Source organism: Cinclus cinclus, chromosome 7 (genome assembly GCF_963662255.1).
Source record: "Cinclus cinclus chromosome 7, bCinCin1.1, whole genome shotgun sequence".
Taxonomy (NCBI): domain Eukaryota; kingdom Metazoa; phylum Chordata; class Aves; order Passeriformes; family Cinclidae; genus Cinclus; species Cinclus cinclus.
The window spans coordinates 458,502-481,069 of NC_085052.1; the positions used below are offsets into that span (position 1 = coordinate 458,502).

General features: G+C 52.8%; 1 protein-coding gene across 1 annotated transcript; it reads right to left on the reverse strand.

The window, feature by feature from the left end:
• Positions 1 to 5,983: 5,983 nt before the first annotated feature.
• Positions 5,984 to 22,346, reverse strand: PWWP2B (PWWP domain containing 2B). The gene is made up of 3 exons (XM_062496351.1): positions 22,186 to 22,346; positions 16,209 to 17,856; positions 5,984 to 6,451 (listed from the first exon to the last, which is right to left on the reverse strand). Exons 1-2 carry the CDS (start codon positions 22,344 to 22,346, stop codon positions 16,227 to 16,229), a joined length of 1,791 nt encoding a protein of 596 aa, XP_062352335.1. The 3' UTR covers positions 5,984 to 6,451; positions 16,209 to 16,226.
• Between the last annotated feature and the right edge of the window lie 222 nt (positions 22,347 to 22,568).

The window sequence follows — 22,568 nt, forward strand, 5'->3', positions numbered from 1 at the left end:
TCTTGGGGGACTTTGGAAGAAAACATCAACTCCAGAGAGAAGCTAAAAACCACAGAATTCATACAATCTCCTGCATTGGATGGGAGCCACAAGGATCATCGAGTCCTTCTCCAGCCCTGCATGGGACACCCCCAAGAATCCCACCCAAACTCACTTCTGTGTTCCCCCATTACCAACTGCAACATTTAATGTTCCCAAAATAAACCCTTTCCTCCCTGAACCCCTGGCCCCAACTACCTGACCCATCCGATTCAGCACAGACTCACACTGAGTTATTCCCAGATCTAAAACACCCTCACACACTGGAATTCACCCATGGATCCGACTGGAGAAAGCAGCACAGGCTCTGAGTTTTTTATGTGTCAGGACCCCCTCGGGACACCAGCACGTACCCACATAATGGCTTTGAACCCCCGTGCACCACACCCTCTCCTGCCAGGGAAGAGACTCAAATTCCCAAATTATCCACTCCAAAGGAGCATTTTCCCAGTCTCCCGTGTATCAGCAGCCAGTGAGTAGTTCACAGTGGCTCTAAGATTAGCTAACCAAGCGCCCTGACTCATCAGGCAAGTCTCAGCGCCGCTGGGAAAATGCAATTCTTCTTTAGCAACAGAGGTTCAACTGTGGAAATTATAAATAATTAGGGTTTGGAGAGGCTGCATAACATGAGGATTCTTATTTAAACCTCTCCGATACAGATATTGGTGCCTGTGGTGCCTTTGCGTCCACAGCATCACGGGTCAGCTGGCACAGCCAGGACTGTGTCCGTGCTCCTTGTTCTGGGAGCTCGCAGGGACAGCTCGACCAGCAGAGCTTGATCCCCAAGTGCTCATTAGCTCACACCCATCAGCAAATTAAAACCATTACAGCTCCTGCCAAGCACGCCGGGCAGCACGGTGATGGGTGGGGAAGAGTCACGGGCAGGATCCCAGCGTGGCAGCATCCCCACCCAGCCCCAGGAGCCACAGAGCCAGCCCGGGCTCCTGCTCGGCGTCAGCACTGCACCCCGGGCCCTGTGCCCGTGGGGGCTGCCACCCCCAGGGCCCCCTGCCCTCCTCCCCACAGCCCTGCAAACCCAGCCCAAGCCTCTCCACAGGAGCCACCTCCACTTCTGCAGCCACCACACGTGGCCCGAGTGCCCTGGTGCCACCATGGCCATGACAGGTTCGCCACCATCAGCAGCAGCACAGCCCCATTCCAGCCGAAGGTGTGCCAGTGAGTGCCAGTGAGTGCCAGTGAGTGCCAGTGAGTGCCAGGGTCACCCCTGTGCCAGTGAGTGCCAGTGCCACCCCTGTGCCAGTGAGTGCCAGGGTCACCCCTGTGCCAGTGCCAGCCCTGCCTCACCTGGCCAGCCCCTGGGACACTCCTCTGCAAAGGCACACAGGAGAGATGCTCTGTTTCAGGGCATTTGGCCCCAGAAGGTTTCCCTGCTCCAGCCTGGACACCGAGGGATGGGCTCCAGCCCTGGCACAGCCAGACCCTGCTCGTCCCCACAGCCCAGACCAATGCTTTGTCCCCTGTGCCACCTCCATCCACTGAGGGTGGCCCTTCAGCCTCGCTCCATCAGCACCAAGGACTTGGAACAAGGAAAACCAGCCCTCCCTACCCAGAGCCAGCTGTGGGGGCTCAGCTGCTCTCAGCATTCCCTGTTCCAGCTACTTCTGCTTCAAGCCATGTCGGGCCTCGCTTATCAAAGCCAAATGCTCTAGGTTTTGGTGTCTAATGCAAACCAGCTTGCAGGTTATGTGCTTTCCCTCAGAAATCTGCTTTAAAGACAACTTGCCCAGCTTTGTGTATTATGCACTTAAGAAAAAAAAGAGTTTAGGAGAAAGGAAATATTTTCCATACACGACAGACGTTTGACTGAACTAAAGCAAGCTGCCCTTTAGTGGTTCTTGCCCGAGCCATCCTGGAGAATGGGGCACCCCTGGCTCATTCACTGTGATCCCATTCCCGTGTCTAGGCTGTCCCTCTGTGCAGGCAGAGCTCAGCTGGAGGCACAGAAACATGGATCAGCTGTGGGGAGAGCAGGGCTCCCCAGCAGCCCCTGGCTGGATGCAGGCAGGGATGAAGGGAGGGATGAAAGGAGGGATGAAGGCAGGGATGAAGGGAGGGATGAAGGGAGGGATGCAGGATCACATACCTGGGTGTGGGGAGCCAGGGCAGCTGCAGTGATTTTCCAGGCACTCTGGCCTGGAGTCCCTGTACCAGGGATGAAAAAGGTATGGGGCAGGACAACCCAGGTCCCACCTGCCTACTGGGCTTGAGGTCACTCCCTGGTCTAACAGCAGAGCCTGTTAAATCCATAAATCCTGAGACACTGAGAAAAACACTCTGAGGCCGCTTGGAAGTCCTCTGCTACAGGCAGGAATGAAAAAATGGACAGAATATATTCTGAAGATGTAGTAAAATAAGAAAATTCTCACGTTCTAGAAGAGCAGGTATCTCTTTTGCCAGGATAGAGCTATTTTCACATTTAAAGCTCAATTTTCTCATGAAGGAACACCTCAAGCTCAGGAAGGATTACTGCAGTGAGGCTACAGCCAGGTGAGGAGGACAGGTCAATGCAAAACTGCTTCCCAGGATCCCTGGGAAGTGCCCAAAGAGGGAACACAGAACAGAAATCTTGAAGCTGGAAGAGAGGCAAGAAAGAAGATTTAGGGAAACATCACAGGTTCAGACAGAAGCAGGTGCTACGATGTTTTGCCCACCACCACTCCAAAATTTAATTTATAGATTAAGAATATTAACAAAGAGCCTTATTACAAAACAAATACTGATAGGTTTGGTATTGGCTTGAATAATGGGACTTGGGGCCTGGAGGGACAGGAAGAGGGGGAATGGCTCCATAGTGACAGGGGGAAGAAAGGATCAACGGGGTACTGGAAATTCTGCCCTGCGAGGGAGGCGAGGCCCTGGCAAAGGCTGCCCAGGGAAACTGTGGCTGCCCCGTCCCTGGAAGTGTTCCAGAAACGTTGGGTGAGACTTGCAGCAATCTGGTCTAGAGGAAAGTGCCCCTGCCCGTGGCAGGGGTGGGACTGGAGGGGAAGCACAGAAAATGCTGTAGACCACTCACTGTTCCTGAATGTTACATTCTTTTAACCCATTGCAGCTTTTACTCTGACAGTGTGAAAGACTGAATGAAGCCATTCCAACTTTATTGAAAGTGATATTTAGAATCTTCCACATTAGCTTTTTTAAACCAGTTAAGAAATGAACCATCACTGTACTCTTGGCTTTTGCATTTGTACTTGGTGAGAAATTATTTTCATTTATCTGCATAATGGCCAAGGCAAAGAAGCAATTTACTACGAGATTCATCCTTTCAGCCTTGCCAAAACCTGAGTCATCTTTTCACCTTGGAGCAGTGGGGCAGCTCTGGCAGCCACCACACACTGGGCTGTGGTTTGGTGCTGACTAAGACTGGGTTTAACCCACCTGTGGCACGAGCAGGACCCGCGTCCCCTGCACTCTCCTGCCTCCCAAACACCGTTTTCTCTGGTACCATGTTTGTACTGGAACTCTGTGGCAGCTCTTAGGAAAGGGTCACAAATCCAGTGGCTCACCTGCAGCACTGAAATGTCACGCCTCTCTTTCATTCTTTCAGCTGGTTTTAGGACAGACAGACAGACAGACACCTGTTAGACCAGTGGGCATCCCAAGGGACACAGGAAAAACGAGACCTGTCACACCAGCTTCTCTGGAGGGTCGCTGCCCAGCCCCTGGCACAAAGGGCAGCAAGGCAGCTTCGGAAGCTCCCTCCTGCTGGCACTGGCGTTTCCCCTGACCTCTGAGCAGCAGAGCCAGGGCAGGAACAGCCTGTTGTTTGCTCACCTAGGGCACAGCAATGTCAGGAATGTCACACACCCAGGACAGCAGAACCCCTGCCTGGACACAACAGGGCAGGCTCCTGGCACGGGCACAGGAGCTCACTGCCCCATCAGCCCTCAGGAGCAGAGCCCTGCTGGGAGGGCACGAGTGCCAGTGCCAGTCTGTGCCAGTGCCAGTCTGTGCCAGTCTGTGCCAGTGCCAGTCTGTGCCCCCCAGTGGGGCACAGGGCAAGGCCAGCAGGTCTCACTGTGCTGGGACACAGCTGGCAGGGCTGGGGTGCACCAGGGGCTTTACTGCAGGCACAGTGGGGAAAATTCCCTTCAACAACTCCACCCTGGGGACCACTCCAGCATTACAGGATGGACACCAGACCTGAGAAACCCTCCCAAGCCATCTCATAACCCATACTAGAGAAAACCAGCGGCCTCACACGTGAGGTATCACACAGTTCCCTCCCACCCAGCACAGACTGAAGAGCTGATCTGAAGAATGTTCCTGCCTGCTCATGGGACCCAAGAGCCATGGGCTCAGGAGCATGGCCAGCACTCACCTACTGTCCTTGGCATCTCCTTCAGCCTTGGAGCAGCCTTTCCACATGTTTGATGGAGCTCATTCACTGCAGATGGGAGCAGACAAGTGCTTTTCCTGGGAGTAGTGAGGAGTAGGGTCCTGTTATTCTTGTTTGCCTTTTAAAATTGTTTTTTAAGTGAACAGAAGGCTGCTTGTACCTCCCCGCAGCTCACTGCTGTAATGCTACAGCCAAATGCTTGGCAGCACTTTTGGGCAGGAATTTTGTACAATGCACAACTGTGTGAGCAGAAAACACAAAAACCACCTCACAGCCATCAGGTCAGCCCAGGCATAGCTCGAGAAGATGCTAGAAAAAGCCCTCACAGACAGCCCCTGAGGCCAGACAGGCAGGAGCTAAGAAAGGCAGGGCTGTTCTCGTGGAGCAGGAGCACTCCCAGCACAGGAGCACCGCTGCCAGCCTGGGTAAACACCCACTGCACAAAGCATTCACACAAGGTGAGGATCACAGCTCCTGCTAGATACTGTCCTTCTTGCACTTTTTGGAAAACAGGAAGCTCATTGTTTGCAGAGGTGACAAAAATGGGCCTTGGGAAACAGCTGTCCTGTTCAGCAACTCATGTTCTACACCACAGCCTTCCTACTGCTCTGAGGGATGCAGATTTCTCTTGGCGACTGCTGGGCTGAGACTCAACAGAAGGGTTTTGGACTTACCAGAAGGGTTTTGGACTTACCAGAGGGTTTTGGACTCAGCAGAAGGGTTTTGGTACTGAGCTCTCCTTGTGACACCTTGCTGCTGGAACGGGAAGCTCTGACATTCAAAGGCCCCAGGGTGAACCAGCAGACCTCAGGAAAACAGCAGCGTGTGATTTCCGACCTGCTCGCTCTAACTCAGCCAGAGTTCATCCCTGTGTTTGCTGCAGCACACGCAGCTGACAGGAAGAGGGATCAGTGCACAGATCCTGCAGCTCCAGGGCACCTCCCACAGCCACACAACACTTCACTGAGCACGGACACTCACAACTGTCTTCTCCAGCACCAGAAGCAATTGATCACCTCAAATTAATGTCTCTGGACTGAAGGAATCCAAGGAAAGGCCAGACTAATGGAAACACAAAAAATGAACTGGTACAGTTCCAAAATCCTGTCCGTAGGTCACTTCAGTTTGTGAATCATTTTAATTTGGCAAACATGCTGTTGGTTTGCTGGTTTAGAATCGTGCATCACCTCTTGGTTGTGGGTAAGGAGAGGATCCTTCTGTCCATCATGTTCAAAGGGCCTTAAATCACACTCACAGAGTGTGAGCATACAACTGCATGACCATGTTCATGTTCATGTTCAGAACATGGATTCCCTCCCTGGATGGAGCCAGCAGCTCAGCACAAACCCTCCTCATGCATCAAGGGCAGGTCCAGGCTGTGCTGCTCTTCCAGGTGCCTTGGGAAGAACAGCGGGAGGACCCAAAGACAACCAAGTCACCAGCACTGCTTGTCCACATACCTGGAACCACTGATGGAACCACTGATTGCCTTGCTCTGCAGTAAAGGACACGAGAGAGCTTTAACATGCAATGAGAGCCACACTGCTGTGTGTTGCACATCTTCCAAGGTTTAATAGACACAAAGTGAGTCCATTGTACTTAAGACACTACAATGATTTCATTCTATTGCATGTCCTGACCCAATTACATTTCTCAGAGTACAGTATTGAATAAAAGTTTGGTAGCTTTAAAATTAACAAGTGTGTGACATCTGTAAGCAAAATAAGCAGCAGCAATAATCTGGGGAATTTTATCAAGAATAGCTAACTTTTAATAATAAATACATTCCAAGTGTGGTTTTATGCTGTTCTCTTAGTTCACTGCTGTCCAACTGGTCAAATTCTCATCCTAGGCAAGATATCCTTTGGCCTTTTCTGCCTCACACCAGAAGAGCCTCCCAGCTCTGTCGTGGTGCCTGTCACCTGTCCTGGGTGGCACACGGAGCACTCTGCCAGGAGCCTCATCCTGTGCCCGCCGCTTCCCTGGGAGCGCGTCCGGGCGTTCCAGGCTCGGTGACCCTCTGGGAGAACAGCTCTGCTCATCTTCTGTTACCTTGGGGAAAGAGAGGGAGAGGTCACTGTGACAGACCAGCAGCAGCATGGCACACACTGCGCCTTCCCTCTAAATATAGCCAGGAATTCTGCTCCCAGCTGGCCCAGCAGGCACAGGCAGCAGTGCCTGCAGCTTGGGAAGAAAGCTGTCAGGTTAACAAACCCAAAGTCAGAGTGGGAATTTTCCCCAAGACAACACTATTTGAATTTCAGTGATGATAATAAATCTCCAGTCTGGCTGAAAGACTCTGGAGTGGCTGCTCGGGTGGGTTACTGCAGGTTAATCTGCCACAAGTCCCTGTGGAGCACGCCACGTGAAGAACATCTGCCTCCACTTTCTGAACACAATCTACAAAATAGGATTATTCTCCCCTTGAGAGCAGCCCTACAGAAGCTTTTCTAAGTACCTGCAGCACCCAGCAAGGCAGAGCAGCCAGCCCCTGGCCCTGCAGGCTCCCCCTGCCCTGCCCCACAGAACAGAGATGTCCTTGGGACAGCCAGTGTCCCCTCCCCATCCCCATGTGCCATACTGCTGTCACCTCCCTCCCCATCCCCTTGTGCCACACTGTTGTCACCTCCCTCCCCAGCAGCCACCAATCCCCTGGGCTCAGGGTTGGTGCCCTGAGAAAGGTGCAACTCCTGGAGAACAGCACACCTCACAGAACTGGGGGAGTCCCCACCCCACCTGAACCCCTCCATGCAGCAGGGACTTGCACTGGCCCTGGAAGCCAGGCCACAGTGTGGAAGCCCTGGAAGAGTTCAAGGGGAGGATGACCTCCTTTCAAATGAAGAGAGCAGAAGACACATGGAAAAAGTCCATGGTACAGAGCCAAGGGAGAGAAGGGCACGGAGACCTCCACTCACACTGCCCACTGCACCTCACCCCAGGACAGTGCAGCTCCAGCAGCCAGGAACATGACCTGAGAGTGTGCCACAACAAGCACAGCAGCTCCAGCTGGCCTGGGAGCGCAGGAGGCACCAGCCTGGATCTGTGCTCCTGACACACAGCATTAACACTGTACAAGAGCAGATCAAAAACCTGCAAGCTGCCCCCAGCTGGGGTTTGTGACTTAGAGAGCACAACGAACCAAGAACACCAAACACAGCGAGAGGATCACATCTCCAAAGCTGCTGACAGGGCAGCTGCACTGCTTCTGCAGGCAGGGGACCCAAAGTGACACCGATTCACTCAGACTCAGCATCCAGAATGATCCTCAGCATTGCCCACACAATGCAGAATGCAAAGAGCTGATTCAATACCCAGGAATATCTGTCCCAAAAGCAAAGGCTGCACTCAGGTTTCATACACTCCTTCAGTATTTGGCAGAAACAGGGAGGTCTCACCCCAGGGCTGTTACCTGCAGCCAACAGAGAATAAATTCATACCTAATCTTGCAGAAGAATCTATTTTTATTCTGATGAGCAGAGAGACTTCAAGAACACACAACAATCTCACTTGCAGGTTTATCACCTTACACCTAGGAAAGCCTTCCTTAGGCCCAGGGACTGGGAACAATATCCCTCAAGTGGCTTTGTAAGCACTGACCCTTTAGAGACAGATTACAAAGTGAGAAGATCTTGTCTAAACAGGAAAAAATGCATTTCCTGGCTGAGGAGGTAACAGCAAGCCCTCGGGTGGTTGGATTCTTGGGGATTTCTCACGGGGAGTAAGAAAGAATCCCACCAGAAGTACAGTGCCAAACAGGTCCCAAGGAAGGGTCCTGCCATTGCCAGGGCTCCTCCATGGGAAGAGGGACTGGGGCCACCAGCTGCAGAGCAAGCTGCTTTAACCTGGGCATGCAGCTCAGCCCCTGTACCTGTATGGCATATGTACCTGTACCATTTCCTGTATGGCACCTGTAGCTGTTCCTGTACCTGTATGGCACCTGTACCTGTATGGCACCTGTGCCTGTATGGCACCTGTAGCTGTTCCTGTGCCTGTATGGCACCTGTACCTGTTCCTGTACCTGTACCTGTACGGCACCTGTACCTGTATGGCATCTGTTCCTGTACCTGTATGGCACCTGTATCTGTATAGCACCTGTACCTGTTCCTGTACGGCACCTGTACTTGTTCCTGTACCTGTACCTATACCTTTACCTGTTCCTGTACTTGTACATGTTCCTGTACCTGTACTGCACCTCTGCACAGTGACAGAGTGTCCAAAGGAGGGCCAAAGCAGCTCTCCTGAGACCAAGCATTTGTTCTTAATTAGAAAAATGAAGTTTTGGATCAAATAAAGCCATTCAGAAGTCCAGACTGAGCAGCAGCAGAGTGCAGAAGACAATCTTTGCAGGTTGCAGCACCAAGTGTGCCCAAGAAGCTTATTTTGATGATTATTTTCTAATCATAAAGCAAACAGCAGGCTGTAATGGAGAATCGCCAAATCAGTCTTTCCCCAACCACCTCTCCCTGGGGAAGTGCAGAGAGGCTGCAGCTAGCAGCCAGCCAGTAAAGTCCTTCCTTCCCATGCCCTCCTCTTGCAGGAGGAAGGAAAGGCTGGCAGCTACATTCTCCAACACTGGAGTTCTCAAACTCCATCATCCAAGCTTCCCTATGACAAATCCTGCACTGAGGGTTTCTGTCTTTGGAAAGGGCTGTTTTCCACATGAGTAAATGGCTCAGGTTATTGGTTTGCATCAAAACAGAGCAAATCATCACTCATAAGGGAAGTCAAACTAGTAATCTGCTACAATTCATTTTTTCAGCTGCCAAGAGCACACAGGAAATACAGTTTATAAAGAAACCCAGGCTGGCTGATCCTGCACTAGCACGGACTACTGCAGATGAAACAGGAACTGGGACTCAGTGAAGGCATTCACTCCTTTAGAAATTCATCAGCTTAATGAGAAGAGGCTTCATTAACAAATGCCCAGCTCACCCCTGCCAGAGACAGCAGGCAGTGACAAGAGCTGATGTGGGACAGCCACAGACTCAGGTGGGAACAGCTCTGGCACCTGTGACCCTCCCACCCAGGTGAGGTCATGTTCACCTGCACGGGCACCCACAGGCAGGGGAACACTTCTGCTCCAGGGGCACCTTGGGGCGGGCAGGAGGCACAGCCACAGCCCCACACAGCACAGGGACATTGCCAGCCGTGCCCATGGCAGGGTCCTGCTGCTCCTGCCCCAGCACAGAAAGCCCCAGGAGCAGCAGCAGAGCACTGGCAGCTGACTGGGGAGCTGCAGGGTGGGCACAGGGCTGTGCATATGGAGAGCATGAGCCCTCCAGGACCGAGGTATTAAGGCCCCATCTGTGCCCTTGCTGCCCGACATCAGAAGCCTATTTCAGCCGCACGTAATCCCAGGATGTGCAGAGTTCATTATCTGCCTAATGCAGAGCCCATGTGCTCTGTGCAGGTAGAGCCAGCACACAGAGCAGCTGCAGCAAGCAGATTTCAGTAAAATAAAGCAGGCTCCATGTGCAGGTATGACCCCATCCAGCAGCCAAGCAGCTCCCTCCCCCAGCCATGGCATCAGGGAGAGATCTGCAAGGACAAAAGCCGGGGAACTCAGGAGTTGGGACAGACAACTTCATAGGGAAAGCAAAAGCTGCACACACAAACAAAGCAAAACAAGAAATTAAATCCCTGCTTTCATGGGCAGGCAGGTGTTCAGCCACGTCCAGGAGAATAGAGCCCTACCACATCTAACCATGACTGGGAAAACAAATGGCATCACTCCAAATGTCCCCCCTTCCTCCTTCTTCCCCCCACTTTATTCACTAAGTATGATGTCATATGGACTGGACTCCTGAGCCACTTGGGGCCCTGGCTGTGTCCCCTCCCCACCTACCACACACCCTCAGCCCCTTCCCCAGCATGGCTGTACAAGGGGCAGGAACAGCAATAACAAAAACATCTCTATTTTATCTACCCTGTGTTCAGCACAAATCCAAAGCACAGCCCCAAATCAGTCACTGTGAAGCAAGCTGATTCTTCCCCAGCCAAAAGCAGCACATCCCAGCTCGAGCTCATCTTGTCTCACAGGCAAGCAGCTCTGTGAGTCTTCCACAGCAAGGAGCAGAGCTTGTCACTCAGCCCACACACTCCTGCTCACCTTGATCCCAGCACCACTGATGGACACTTACGGATAAAACACAACACATTAAGGCTGAAAAACAACAGCTTGTATGTTTTTCAACATTAAGAGCCTTCTCATCAATTTTTGGGATCAAAGTCCTACCTTTCACACCCAAACATGAAAATGAGAAATATTCAGTTATTCAACAACAGGCTGGATGGAGCCTGGAGCAGCATGGGAAAGTGGAAGGTGTCCCTGGCCATGGTGGGAGGTGGAACAAAATGATCTTCAAGGTGTCCTCCAATCCAAACCTTTCTGTGATTCTACAACCTGTGTCACCCCATGGTGCCAGGCAGCCCCTGAGAGCTGAGCCAAGCAGCTGCATGTGCCATCAGCAGTGCATGGCTGCTGTGTGAAGATCCTTCTGCTCCTCACCTGCAGAGCACAGGCACCCTTCCCTACACACAGCTACTGCCAAGTTTCCCAAAATCCCCTATTCCTTTTTGGCCCCAAGGAGCCTTTCAGTAAGTGCACCTTGCAGGTGCTCATCACTGTACAAATACCTGCTTAAGCAGCACAGAGGCAGGGTGAGCTCTGAGCCCTGCCTAGGAGGCCAGAGAACTCCCTTGGGTGCCCCTTGGCTCCCACCCTGCTGCTCTCCGTGCTTGCTGGGAAGAGGAATTGCAGCTGCAATTCCGACACCTCCACTTGAGCTCAAAAACCAAACAAGTAAATAAACGCAACTCAGGAAAACATACAGAAACTTTGTCTTTACTTTATTTGGAAAAGTTTTCAGAGAAACCAATTTCCAGGTTCTTTGTCCATACATCTCTCCCATTTCCTGCCCTGAGACCCTGGCACAGCGCCAGTCCCGTGTGGATCCTACAGGCACTGGGTGCACTGTGGGCTGGGACACTGCTGGGGACACCCACCAGTCCTGCCCACTGTGGGCACAACCAGCAGAGCCTGGAGCCCCTCAGCCCTGGGAGCAGCTCACTGTGCTCCCAGGGGAGCTGCTAAGCCCTTGGGTAGATCCAATCTCGTCCAACAGCTGAAGTTAGAGCTCCTGAAAGCTGATCACATTCCTGGTGCAGTTACAAATAGCACAATGTATGGCCTGGTGGCATTTCCAAAGAATACACTGGGAGCAGAGAAGGGATGGAGAGGGGCATGGCTGGCAGGACAGGCAGCACTGACCTAGGTGTCTCCAAAGGCAGACCCTGGGCACAAGGGGCAGGTGATTTTGGGAATGGGAAGATCAGGATGTCACCTGACATGCAGCTGGGCACACAAAAACGCAGCACAGTCTATTCTGGACTTGTTCTCCCACCTTGTATTGGCATGCAGAGACGCTGACTCCAAGCTGTTTGCAGGAAGACTGCGAAACAGCAATTAAGTTGGATGCCTGGTTTTAGTGGACTGAAGCAGGCCAAGAAAAAAAATCTGAAGCATTCATCCTCTGCACTGAAATATTCCATGTGAACAGGCAGGTGTGTTAAAAATAGATATCACACCAATTACCCCATCACTTTATATCAAGGTACAATATTTTTGTGCCACTGCTAGAGCAGAACTGAGGAGGTGAAAGAGGAGTGACTTCTGCAGCTTCACAAGCTGCTGGCAGCAGCACTGGCTGCAGGGACACACAGAGCCCCAAACACCTCTGAAGGTGAAGTCAAAGGTGATATTCCAGGTTTTACACTAGTGGTTTCTATAGAGTGTGAGCATGCAGCCAGCTCTGAGTTGGCTGCACACAGTAGCAGTGTGTTGGATGGCTTGATGTACTGACACTGAGGGTCTATTAAGCTCAGAGCAGTTCAAATGAAAGCTTTCAGCATCTGCAAGTTTAATGGTTCCAGCCACAGCTTGGGGACAGAGGAGAAAGAGAAAGAATAAAGGACTTTCCAGACTGAAAAAGCAAAGGAATATAGATCTTGTAAACTTGTTTCATGCAGAGATGTGGAGGAAAACCTACCAGCCGTTTTTACTAGAGGTTTTACTGCACACCTGTGTGCAGGGAGGGGGCACCTGCCATGAGGAGCCCCCCAGGAGGGTCACAGAGCAGCAGACCCAGCCCTGCCAGGGCCTGTCCCTGCAGGGACCCCTCCCCACACAGCAGGGCTGGAGCAACACGCGCTCCTTGAAAAGCCCCTGACCCCACACATGATGGTTCCTGGTGCAGGGAAGGGGAGCATTTGGAAACACAGGTGTCCCTCCCTCCCTCCCTCCTGTGCCCCAGCCCAAGGCACAGCTGGAGCAATGGCCACAGCCAGGGCTCATTCCCAACAGAACGTGTGTGACACCAGCCCAAGGCACAGCTGGAGCAATGGCCACAGCCAGGGCTCATTCCCAACAGAACGTGTGTGACACCAGCCCAAGGGTCCTTGCTCCCCCTCCCCGGCTCTCAGGTGGAATTTCCTTAAGGGAAAGGCAAACATCTGTCACTGCAAGCCAGGGGAAACTGCTGGCCTTGTGCCTTGAGCTGGCTCCTTGGTGTCACACACCAAGGAAGCCACAGAGCAGCACCAGCAGATGCTGGGCAGACATGTCTCTCCTGGCACTGCTCTAAACCAAGTCTTACAAGTTTGAGTTCTACAGGCTGCTATTCCGCCTGTTGTTTTTCCAGAAACTTGTTTTACTTAATTAAAACCCTGTCATTACCTGACTAGTACTTTCCTTGCAAAGAAACCCCAAGGACAAAGCAGTAACAAGAAGTGATCGTACCAGCTTTTCCAACTCAAACCAAGTTTAAGCAAACAAACAAAAAAAAAATCCAATTTTTACAGTTTTGTGCATCCACAAAACTCCCGCAGTGTTTATACATTTTTGCAGTAACTCCTCTCTGCAGAACACATCACATGCCAGAAGACAAAGTTTCACAATAAAAAGTGTCACCAGTCACAAACTTCTGCTGTGCCTAGCACAAGCGGTGTCAGTGTTGAAGCCACCTCATGGACTCCTTCTGATGACAAAAACCTTTGTGCCACTGCAGCCCCAGCATGATGGATTTTATGGTTTTCCCACGCAATATTCCCAGGTTACCCAGAGCAGCTGTGGCTGCCCCTGGATCCCTGGCAGTGCCCAAGGCCAGCTTGGACACTGGGGCTGGAGAAGCCTGGGACAGTGGAAGGTGTCCCTGCCATGGCAGGGGCAGAATGGGATGAACTTCAGGGTCCCTTCCAGCCCAAACCCTTTCATATATGTCCTTCAGCAAAGGACAATGAGCAGCTGAAGGAAACATTTCAGTTCTACTTTGTGCAAAGTCAAAGAAAGCAACAGAATTCAATCCTCCCACAAGGAAAGAATTAGGTACAGAAAATCCTCTGAAATAATGAGCAGTTTTATAAGTGATGTACCAAAATTCCAGACACGCTAGTCTAATTGGAAACTAGGTAAATGTGACATGTGGAACACAGGCAGTTGTGTAGTTCTGCTTTTCTAGTTTTGCCATTCTTTATCCAACAGTCATATTGTCTTCAGCCTGGCAGACTGTGCTGGCAGCTCAGCTCAGACACGTAAGGCAGGAAATCCCCTGTGGAAAGCCAGCTGAAGGAGGCCAACAAAACAGTGCTATCTGATAAATGTATATACCCATATACATACACATGCAGAGGTTTGGCTGAAGAGCAGAGAGGGAAGGAGTGTTTTGGTCTAATCCAGGCCATCCCATCATTTCCTTATCCACATGCTCTTCTTTCCCCCTGTTTACAGACCTGCTCTGCACCTGTAGCTCAGATCCCATGGTGTCTCTGGAGCCAGGGCTGCTTCTCCTCCTCCAGGCCCTGCCCTGCAGCCTGTGCCCCCACGCTGGCAGGTCCTGCTGGTCCCAGGGCAGGGCTCTCTGCAGGCTGGTGTGTGGGGACAAGCACCCTCCCACCCAAACTCTGGGGACAAGCACCCTCCCAACCCAGCTCCGGGGACAAGCACCCTCCCACCCAAACTCTGGGGACAAGCACCCTCCCACCCAAACTCTGAGGACAAGCACCCTCCCAGCCTAGCTCCCAGCTCTGCCCTTGGGACTCCTCTTGGCCACAGATTTCCTGCTCCCCACGGACTGGCAGGCACAGCCAGCCTGTCTGAGCTGAAGCACTAGGTGCTTCTTTGAGCTGGCCATTCTCCTGCAGCTGGCCCGTGCCAACCCACCCAGGACCCACAGGGGCAAGGACAGGTGTCAGGAACGATGATGTCATTCATTAGCTGTGTCCCACACTGCTCACACACAGTGAGGACAGCTCAGAGGATGAAGTTTGCTGCTCCTTTAACCAGAGCACTGTCCAGAGAGGAGCCAGGGATTGGCCAGGACTCTTCCACTGGCAAGGACAGTACATTCTGGGCAGCAGGTTTATTTATACTCCTGATCTAGCTAATAGGAATTTGGGTCCAATCCAAACACTCCTGATATAATAAAGTCTTTAGCCAGAGCTAAGCAGCAGTTCTATAGGCAAGATCAAGAAGGAAGCTGCAATGCTGCTGCAGCTGTCCAGACACCCTGAGTACACAGCATGAACATGTCATGCTCTGGTTATCTATTCAGCCAGGCCTGCTGAGACAGAGCCATCACCCAAGCAAAGCAAGACCTTCATCACACTCAAGCAAGGGGTGAAGTCCCATGACAGAGGGTATGGACAAAATCCCATTTTCCCCTCAGGATTACATGAGCACTGACCATCCCAGTCCCACTGCATTATGACAGTTCAGATGAAGAAGAAAGTGCAGCGGAGCAGCACTGGAAGAGCAGAGCATTCAGGGGACAGCACAGTGAACCACACTGCTGAAAGAATGGCCTTTGACATAAGGCTCTTCCTAGTGACACCTTTGGTTTCTGACAAAAAGTGAATCCCTCCCCTTGCCTAACACCATCACAGCTGAAGTCTTGTTTGGACAGTGATGACTGAAAGGTTGTGAAATGATTCCAGCTTTTACCCAAGTCATTGGATTTTCCCATGGACTTTTATTCCCAGTTGTGGCACATCCTGTATTTTTAGGTACCAAATTTTCATCCCAGGCAGACTGTTTGATGAGAAAGGGAAACCCATCCCCATCCATTACAAATAATCAGCTCTCACGTTTCCATTCCCACCTCATGTCCTCACACAGAGGTGAAGCCCAAAGGAATTGAATTTGATCCAGGCCATTCCCCAGAGAAACAGTAAAAATTTAGGTACAAACCAAACATCAAGTACTGTGAGAGATACTGAAATACTGATTCCCAAAGACAGCTTTTGGCTCAATTGTTTTCAGGAGCCATAAAGGGTCTTCATAAGAAATCCAAACCAGAGGGATCACTGGGAAGGGAGCAAAGGAAAGGGACCCTAAACTGTTCCAGGTGACTGCTGAGCACCAGCACATGTATATGATAAATGTCATCTTAATTCCAGTGAGTTTTAGTTCTTTGACCCAAGGAAACTGAAAGCCTAGGAGCTGTTAAGTCTCCCAGGCACACAGCTACAGGTTTATCAGCTCTTTGAACAGGCAGTGCTGCTTTCCAACAGCATCCTGCCTGGCCTGCACTTCCCTACGGTATAGGGGCTCCAATTCCCACGGTGCTCGGAGAGTTTGGAATTAAAGCTTCTCACCACCTCTGAATTACCCCCACCAACTAACAGCCAAGCACATTAACTTTCATAATTGTCAATCTCAGATTTAATGGAAAAACAAATGCAAATTAATAGGAATACAGATTTAAAAAGCACCAGGAGGCTTTTCATGGCAAGCATTAGTCTGGCAGTCACTCACCTGATACTGGAGGCAAAGTTATGTCTCAAACTGTGTTAAGAGATCTCGTATTTCTGGAGTCAGGTGCTTGACTGCCCTTGCAGCTTCCGTGATCGCTTTCCGGTACATCCCCTTCTTCTTGCGATTAAATCTCAGTTTGAAAAATTCCGAGAAAGGAGAGAGTTTTGAAACAGATAAGAACGAAGTTGTTGGAGAACCAAACCACGACACCTTAGCTTCTCGCCACGAAGGTTCCCCATTTTCCTTCTGGCTGAGGTTTATGTCGAGAACACGTGCTGGCCACCATGGAAAGCCATGGATTTTACCCCAGACAATATCCCCCACGGACACAGTCCTGCCATCTTCTGTAACACATTTAGACACGCTCTGGGTGTGCAGTCTGACTGTCAGCGGCGGCACAATCTTACGCTCATCTTTTGAAGATGAAGAGACGGAGGCATCATCACCAGGCAAAAAGTCACACAGCTCTGGTGATGTCACTTCTGAACTAGAAGACTTGGATTCATCTAGACTGTCATTGCTACACACCGATAAACTAGACGAATCTGCTTTTCTTTTACGGTAATTCATGAGGAAAGCCAAGTTATCATGTCCATCTTTACCCTGGGAAAACCTTTTAAAGTCATCATCTTCACCTGAACTGCCTGAAGATATCTCAGCCAAGCTTCTGTCGGCAGGCTCATCGTTGTAAAATGCTCCAGGATTGGACTCCCTGCTGTTCTGGAGGACATTGATTTCGTCAATCAGTTCTGCCTTATAAATGGAAACACTCTGCCCATCGTTGATGCGATGGGGCTTCAGCCGTATCTTTGGGGGTGGGACATCCATACTGGAATGCACTGGCCGTGTGAGCTTCAGTTTTGGAATGGAAGCAAGCTGGCTGCCTGCTGACTTGTCCATGAAACATTTGGTTTGTCGAAAGCGTTCAGAGTCCCCGGTCTCCTCTTGGTCCCCGGCTCCGTTCTGCAACGCTCGCTCCGGACAGAATGGTTTGACTGAGCCATGAAGCCGGGAAGGGATTTTTACCACTTCACCTTTCCCTTGTGGAGTACTGTAGGATATTTTTATAACTGGCGTTCGATGCAGCAGCTCCCCAGAAAACTTGTCATCCTCCCTCTTCTCTCTTTTGTTCCTTTTCTCCACGTAGTCAGAGTCGCTGTGCTTCTTCTGCTCCTTGTCCTGAATGCTCAGCTTCCTCCTGGCCTTGGCGTTCTGCCGCGGCGCGTTCGCGTCCTCGGGGTTCAGCGTGTTCTTGCACTTCTCGCAGAGCACCTGCCGGGGCCGCAGCCTGATGGTGCTCATGATGAGCCTGCCCGGGTCCCTGTTCCGCGACAAACGCCTCCTTGTCCTCTTTATAGTCCGTGGCGGCGGCTGTGGGACCCACTGGTTGTAGGAGTGCCGCAGCCACAGGGGCCTGGGGAAGGGGGCTCCCTCGAAGTACGGTGGGTAGGGCGGGAGGATGCCCGCTGCTAGCAGCGGTGCTGGCACCTGCTCCTCCCCGTGGCCCTTGGCAGGCTGGTGGCCAGCGGGCCGCGGCTCCGGCTCGCCCTGTGTGGCGGCCACGCCGTCAGCAGCTCCGTCAGTGCAGGCGCCGGCGGGGGGGTCCTCGTGCTTGGGGAAGGAGGACGGCAGACAGAACAGTCCAGACCTAGGTGGGGGAGAGAAGCACAGGGAGGGAAAAAAACATGGTCAGGAGCTTTGAAAGGTGCTTGTCTGCAAGCCCAAAAGGTCCCCAATGTCCCACGGCTTCGGTACTAAGGACTCAACACTTTCTCTTGACTTGTAAGATCAAGCAGCCAATTTTGCCACTGAAAAATATAACAGCAGTACAAAAATCTGGCAAGGTGGCCTACTCTTCTCCCAGAAAGGGCAGAGGGATCAAAACCTCTATTTCTATGAACTCTTTGCACAAAGTTTTGCTCTAAGAAGTTGTGAGTTTTATCCCACAAAGCAGTTTCCTGCATCAGCAGGATGGCAAGGCCAGAGGAGGGATGTGATCTGGAACAGAGCTGTGAAACTGTGCAGATGCACGGCTGGTTTTCCAGTTTGTCATTCTAAACCTGAACACCTTGACTTGGGCAAATAGCTTGCACAGGTTCACCAAGACACAGCTCTGCTCCTGCTCCCCAGCCTCTTCATATTCAGCTCTATTTGGTGACAAAAGGCACCACTATTCCCTCAGAACAGCAGGGTTAACAATGGTGATATTCTGTCCTTCAATGCCAAGTCCCATTACATGCCACCCAGGTCTGGACACAGTAGCTTGCCTGGATATTGGCAAAACCAAATCCTTTGAACTGCTGAAACTCACAACTGCAATTCATGTCTCCAAAACGTACGAATCATGCCCTTGGGCTGGTATTAGAAATATTAGGCTAAGACAGCACTGGGACAGATTCTGCCCTGAAAGACAGACTCTGACTGGGCAGCACTTGCTGCTTTGGCTTTCCAGAGACACTTCTGCAGAGAACACACTGTCAGTGAAGCAGGTTTTTAATAATAACAAAATTTCGTATAGGAGAGCCACAAAGGAGAGACAAAGGAATGGAAAACAGGTACAGACCAAATACCAGCAGGTTTTGGATGCTGTATTCCCATTCCCCTCCTTGCCAGCCATTGCTTTCTTTCTATCCACCAGGAAGGAAGAACCCTTCCCGAGTCAAGAAGGGAGTGTCCTGGTGGTGTCACAGAGAGGGACACTTTGGTAAGCAGAAGGGCACTGCAGAGGAGCTGAAGGCATGCACTCAGTGCCACACCTTTCACCAAGAGCAGCACAAAGCCACTGTCGTGGGCTTGCCAAAGGACAGGAGCCTCCAAAGTCCTTCCCTGTTACTGAAAAAGTGCAACAACCTGCTGTTAAATGACAGTTTAACTGGGAAAGGATTAAGCTGTTGAAATCACGCAATTTGGAACGAAATATTTTTGTCCTAAAAGGTTTTTTTTAAACAGAGACAACCAAGAATGTAGGTGTCTTTAAATGACAACCCAGAAAGCCAGTACAGTTTGTACAGCCAGAGATGTTGGCACCATTCATAATCCAAAGTGAGACCATTTCTGAATGAAATGAAGGCTGTAAATGATGGTTGTTTTACGCAGTGAGATTGCATGACTTGGTCACAACAGAAAACTGCTCCTCATGTACACACAAGCCCACTGCCCCCGTTTAGGTCACTGAACCCTCCAGGGCAACACGGAGCTCCTCACAGAGCCTGCCCCAAGTGCAGCACCCAAAGCTTCACTCCCAGGATGGTTTGTGCCCGTAGCATTATGTCCAGCACACTGTAACCACACTGGGCTGGACACAGCCTCCATGCCACAGAACGTGCCTGCAGGCCCCAGGCCACTGCCCTCCCCTGTCACCCTGTGCCAGGCACCAGCTCAGCAGGGAGGCCTGGTAGAAACACGGGGACAAACTTCGCAGTGGGGTCTGTTGGGACAGGACAAGGCAAGGGGTGATGGCATCCTACTGCCAGAGGGCAGGGATGGGTGGGATATTGGGCAGGAATTGTTCCCTGGCAGGGTGGGCAGGCCCTGGCACAGGGTGCCCAGAACAGCTGTGGCTGCCCCTGGATCCCTGGCAGTGCCCAAGGCCAGGTTGGATATTGGGGTTGGAGCACCTGGGACAGTGGGAGGTGTCCCTGCCATGGCTGGGGGTGACACAGAATGTGCTTTAAGGTCCCTTGCAATTCAAACCATTCTGGGATTCTGTGATTAAAGCAGCAGGAAATACTGCTGATGGGATTTCACCCTGCACGTAATCCCCCTTTCTGGGGCAGCTGCAGCCAGCTGGACTGGGTTAGCTCAGTCCAGTCTCTGCTCAATACAGGAGATGCCATCCTCCTTTAGTGATACTCCTGCATAATCAAAACCCAACTTTCAAAGCAAGTTCAGCTGCAGCAGAAATACCAAATCTTGTTACCAGAAACACTGTAACTGCATTTAAATCTCTACTTGAGTATGTACAGGACAGAGCTCACTTTGAGCAGAGCCAATTTACTGGAAGCAAGTAACTGCCAGTCACTGGGCAGGCCCTGGTGCTGCTGCATCATCCAGGCTGGGGCAGGAAGGGACACACACGGGAGGGACACGAGCACTTTGTTCTGCAAATAATTCTCCAGCGGCTGGAAGGTCAGGCATGATTGCTTCCTACATCCCCCCATTCCTAAAGGCCCAGGGGACAGGCAGGCTGAGCCCCTGCAAATCCAGCAGGCAGCTCAGGGTTCAAAGCTGCACCTGCCTTTGTGACAAAATACCAGAGGTGTCCAGCTGGGACCTGGATGGACAGGGGAGCCCTGGGTGCTCAGGGTGGCAGCCCTTCCTCCTGCTCAGCTCCCCACAGCACTCACTACAGCTTAGGAGAAATGCCCATGGCATTACAGATTGTCTGTGTTGGAAGGGACCCTAAAAATTATGCAGTTCCAATTCTCCTGCCCTTGGCTGGCATGTCATTCATTAGACAAGTTGCTCCAAGCCCTGTCCAAGCTGACCTTGACCTTGAACACTTTCAGGGATGGGGCAGCCACAACTAAAACATACTGTGTGATGCTGAAACCCCTTTAAACAAAAACAAAAACAAAACAAAAAAACCCCAACAAAACAAAAAAAAAAAACCCCAAAAAAACAGAGCACGGGTGACATGGGGGAACCCCTGCACAGGGACAAGCTGGTGGGACACAGCTCCACCAGGCAGGCAGCAGCAGCAGGAGAAACAGCTCTGCCACATATCCATTTCAGGCACTCCGACTTCAGCACCAAGTGGATAAATTCCTGCTGCCTTTGGGACACATCCTGACCTTCGCCTTCCAGTCACTGCCAGCCAACTCCTGCCTTCTGCTGTAGGATGAACAAGATCTCTCCTCCCCTCCACACCCCAGACTGGGATGACTGCAGTGCTTGCTCCAAGTCCCCAGGGTCCACCAGGAACCAGGCACCTGCCTCACACAGAGTCCCCCTCCTGAGAGCCACGAGCAGAGGCTGCAGGGCCACCACAGCCCCCTGCCCCTCCAGGATGCAGCACCAGGGGATGGGCACAGAACAAGCACTGACTCTCGGGGACAGCCCCAGTGCTCAGGGGGTCTCCACTGCCCTCCCACCCAGCACAGACCAGTGTCACCACCGGCCTGCAGAGCTGCCCTAAAGCCTGGGAAAAACACCCATCTCGGTGGTTCTGGGATCCACTGGGGCAGAGAGATGCAGAAAGATGAACAAAAATAATGGAGGAAGGTTAGGGCGAAAAAATCCAGGTAGAAAAAGTTTCACTGCAGAGGAAGTCATGCGAAACGTGAGAAAGCAGAAAACAGCTGGTTTAGGGGGCTGGAGGGACACCAACTGCTCGGGCTGGGACCAGCCTCCAGGGTGGGTTTACGGGCTCTGCGCAGCACTAGGTGCCCGAATGCTCTCAAAAATCTGGCTCCAGTTCTCCGGGATAGCAGTATGAAACTAAACAAACGACAAAAACGAAGCTCAGAAGGACCGCTCCGCACATCTCGTAGGATGGATCAGAGAGGTGAGGCTGCTGTGCTCCCACGCAGCCCTGAGCTGTCCCCGAGCCAGCACGGAGCACCGAGCGTGCTGCTCACAGGAGCACGGCCCCGCACGGCCGGGCCGCTCTGAACACGAGGACGGGGCCCCGTCCGGACGGATGCAGAACCAGGGCAGGGCCAGAGCCCACGGAACCCCGGCACCACCGCGGGACCTCCCCGGCTCTGGGCACGGCCGCCCGGCCCCGGGGCGCTGCCGGGGGCTCTGCGGGGGGAGAGCAGCGGAGGGCAGCGAGGGCCGCGCTCCCGGCGGCTCCGGGCCGCGCTCCCCGGGGCCACGTGCGGGGCCGGGGCCGCTCCGGCCCCACCGGCCCCGGGCCGGGGGCACCGCTCCGCCCCGCCGCGTGCCCCGGGCCGCTCCCGGCCCCGCCGCTTTGTCCCGCCCGGCCCAACAAAGGGCGCGGGGGCCCGGGCCCCGGCCCCGCTCCCGGCCGCACCTCTTGGAGCAGTCCAGCAGCACGCCGGTGAAGCGCCGCTCCCCGCAGCTCAGCGTCACCACCAGCGTGTCGTTCACCATCTGCTCCACCAGCACCGGCACCCACGCGCCCACCCGCGGCGGCGGCGCCTCCGCCGCGTCCCCCGCCCCGGCCTCGGCCATGCTCCGCCGCTCCCCGCCGGCGGGGCCGCTGGGCCGGGCCGCGCCGTGACCTCACGGAGCGCCCGCCGCCGCCGCCGCCCGTGACGTCACGGCCCCGCCCCGCGGACCGGCATGACGTCATAACCCCGCCCCGCTACCGGGCACGTGCGTGGGCCGGGGCGGGTCCGAACGGGGCGGGGCCTGCTTGGAAAGGGCGGGGCCGATGTGGGGGCGGGGCCGGCG

Coding starts and splice junctions, on each gene's coding strand:
- PWWP2B (XM_062496351.1), bottom strand. CDS start 22,346: ATGGCCGAGGCCGGGGCGGGGGACGCGGCGGAGGCGCCGCCGCCGCGG. Junction 17,857..22,185: donor CTGCTGGACTGCTCCAAGAG/GTGCGGCCGGGA, acceptor TCCCCCACCTAG/GTCTGGACTGTTCTGTCTGC.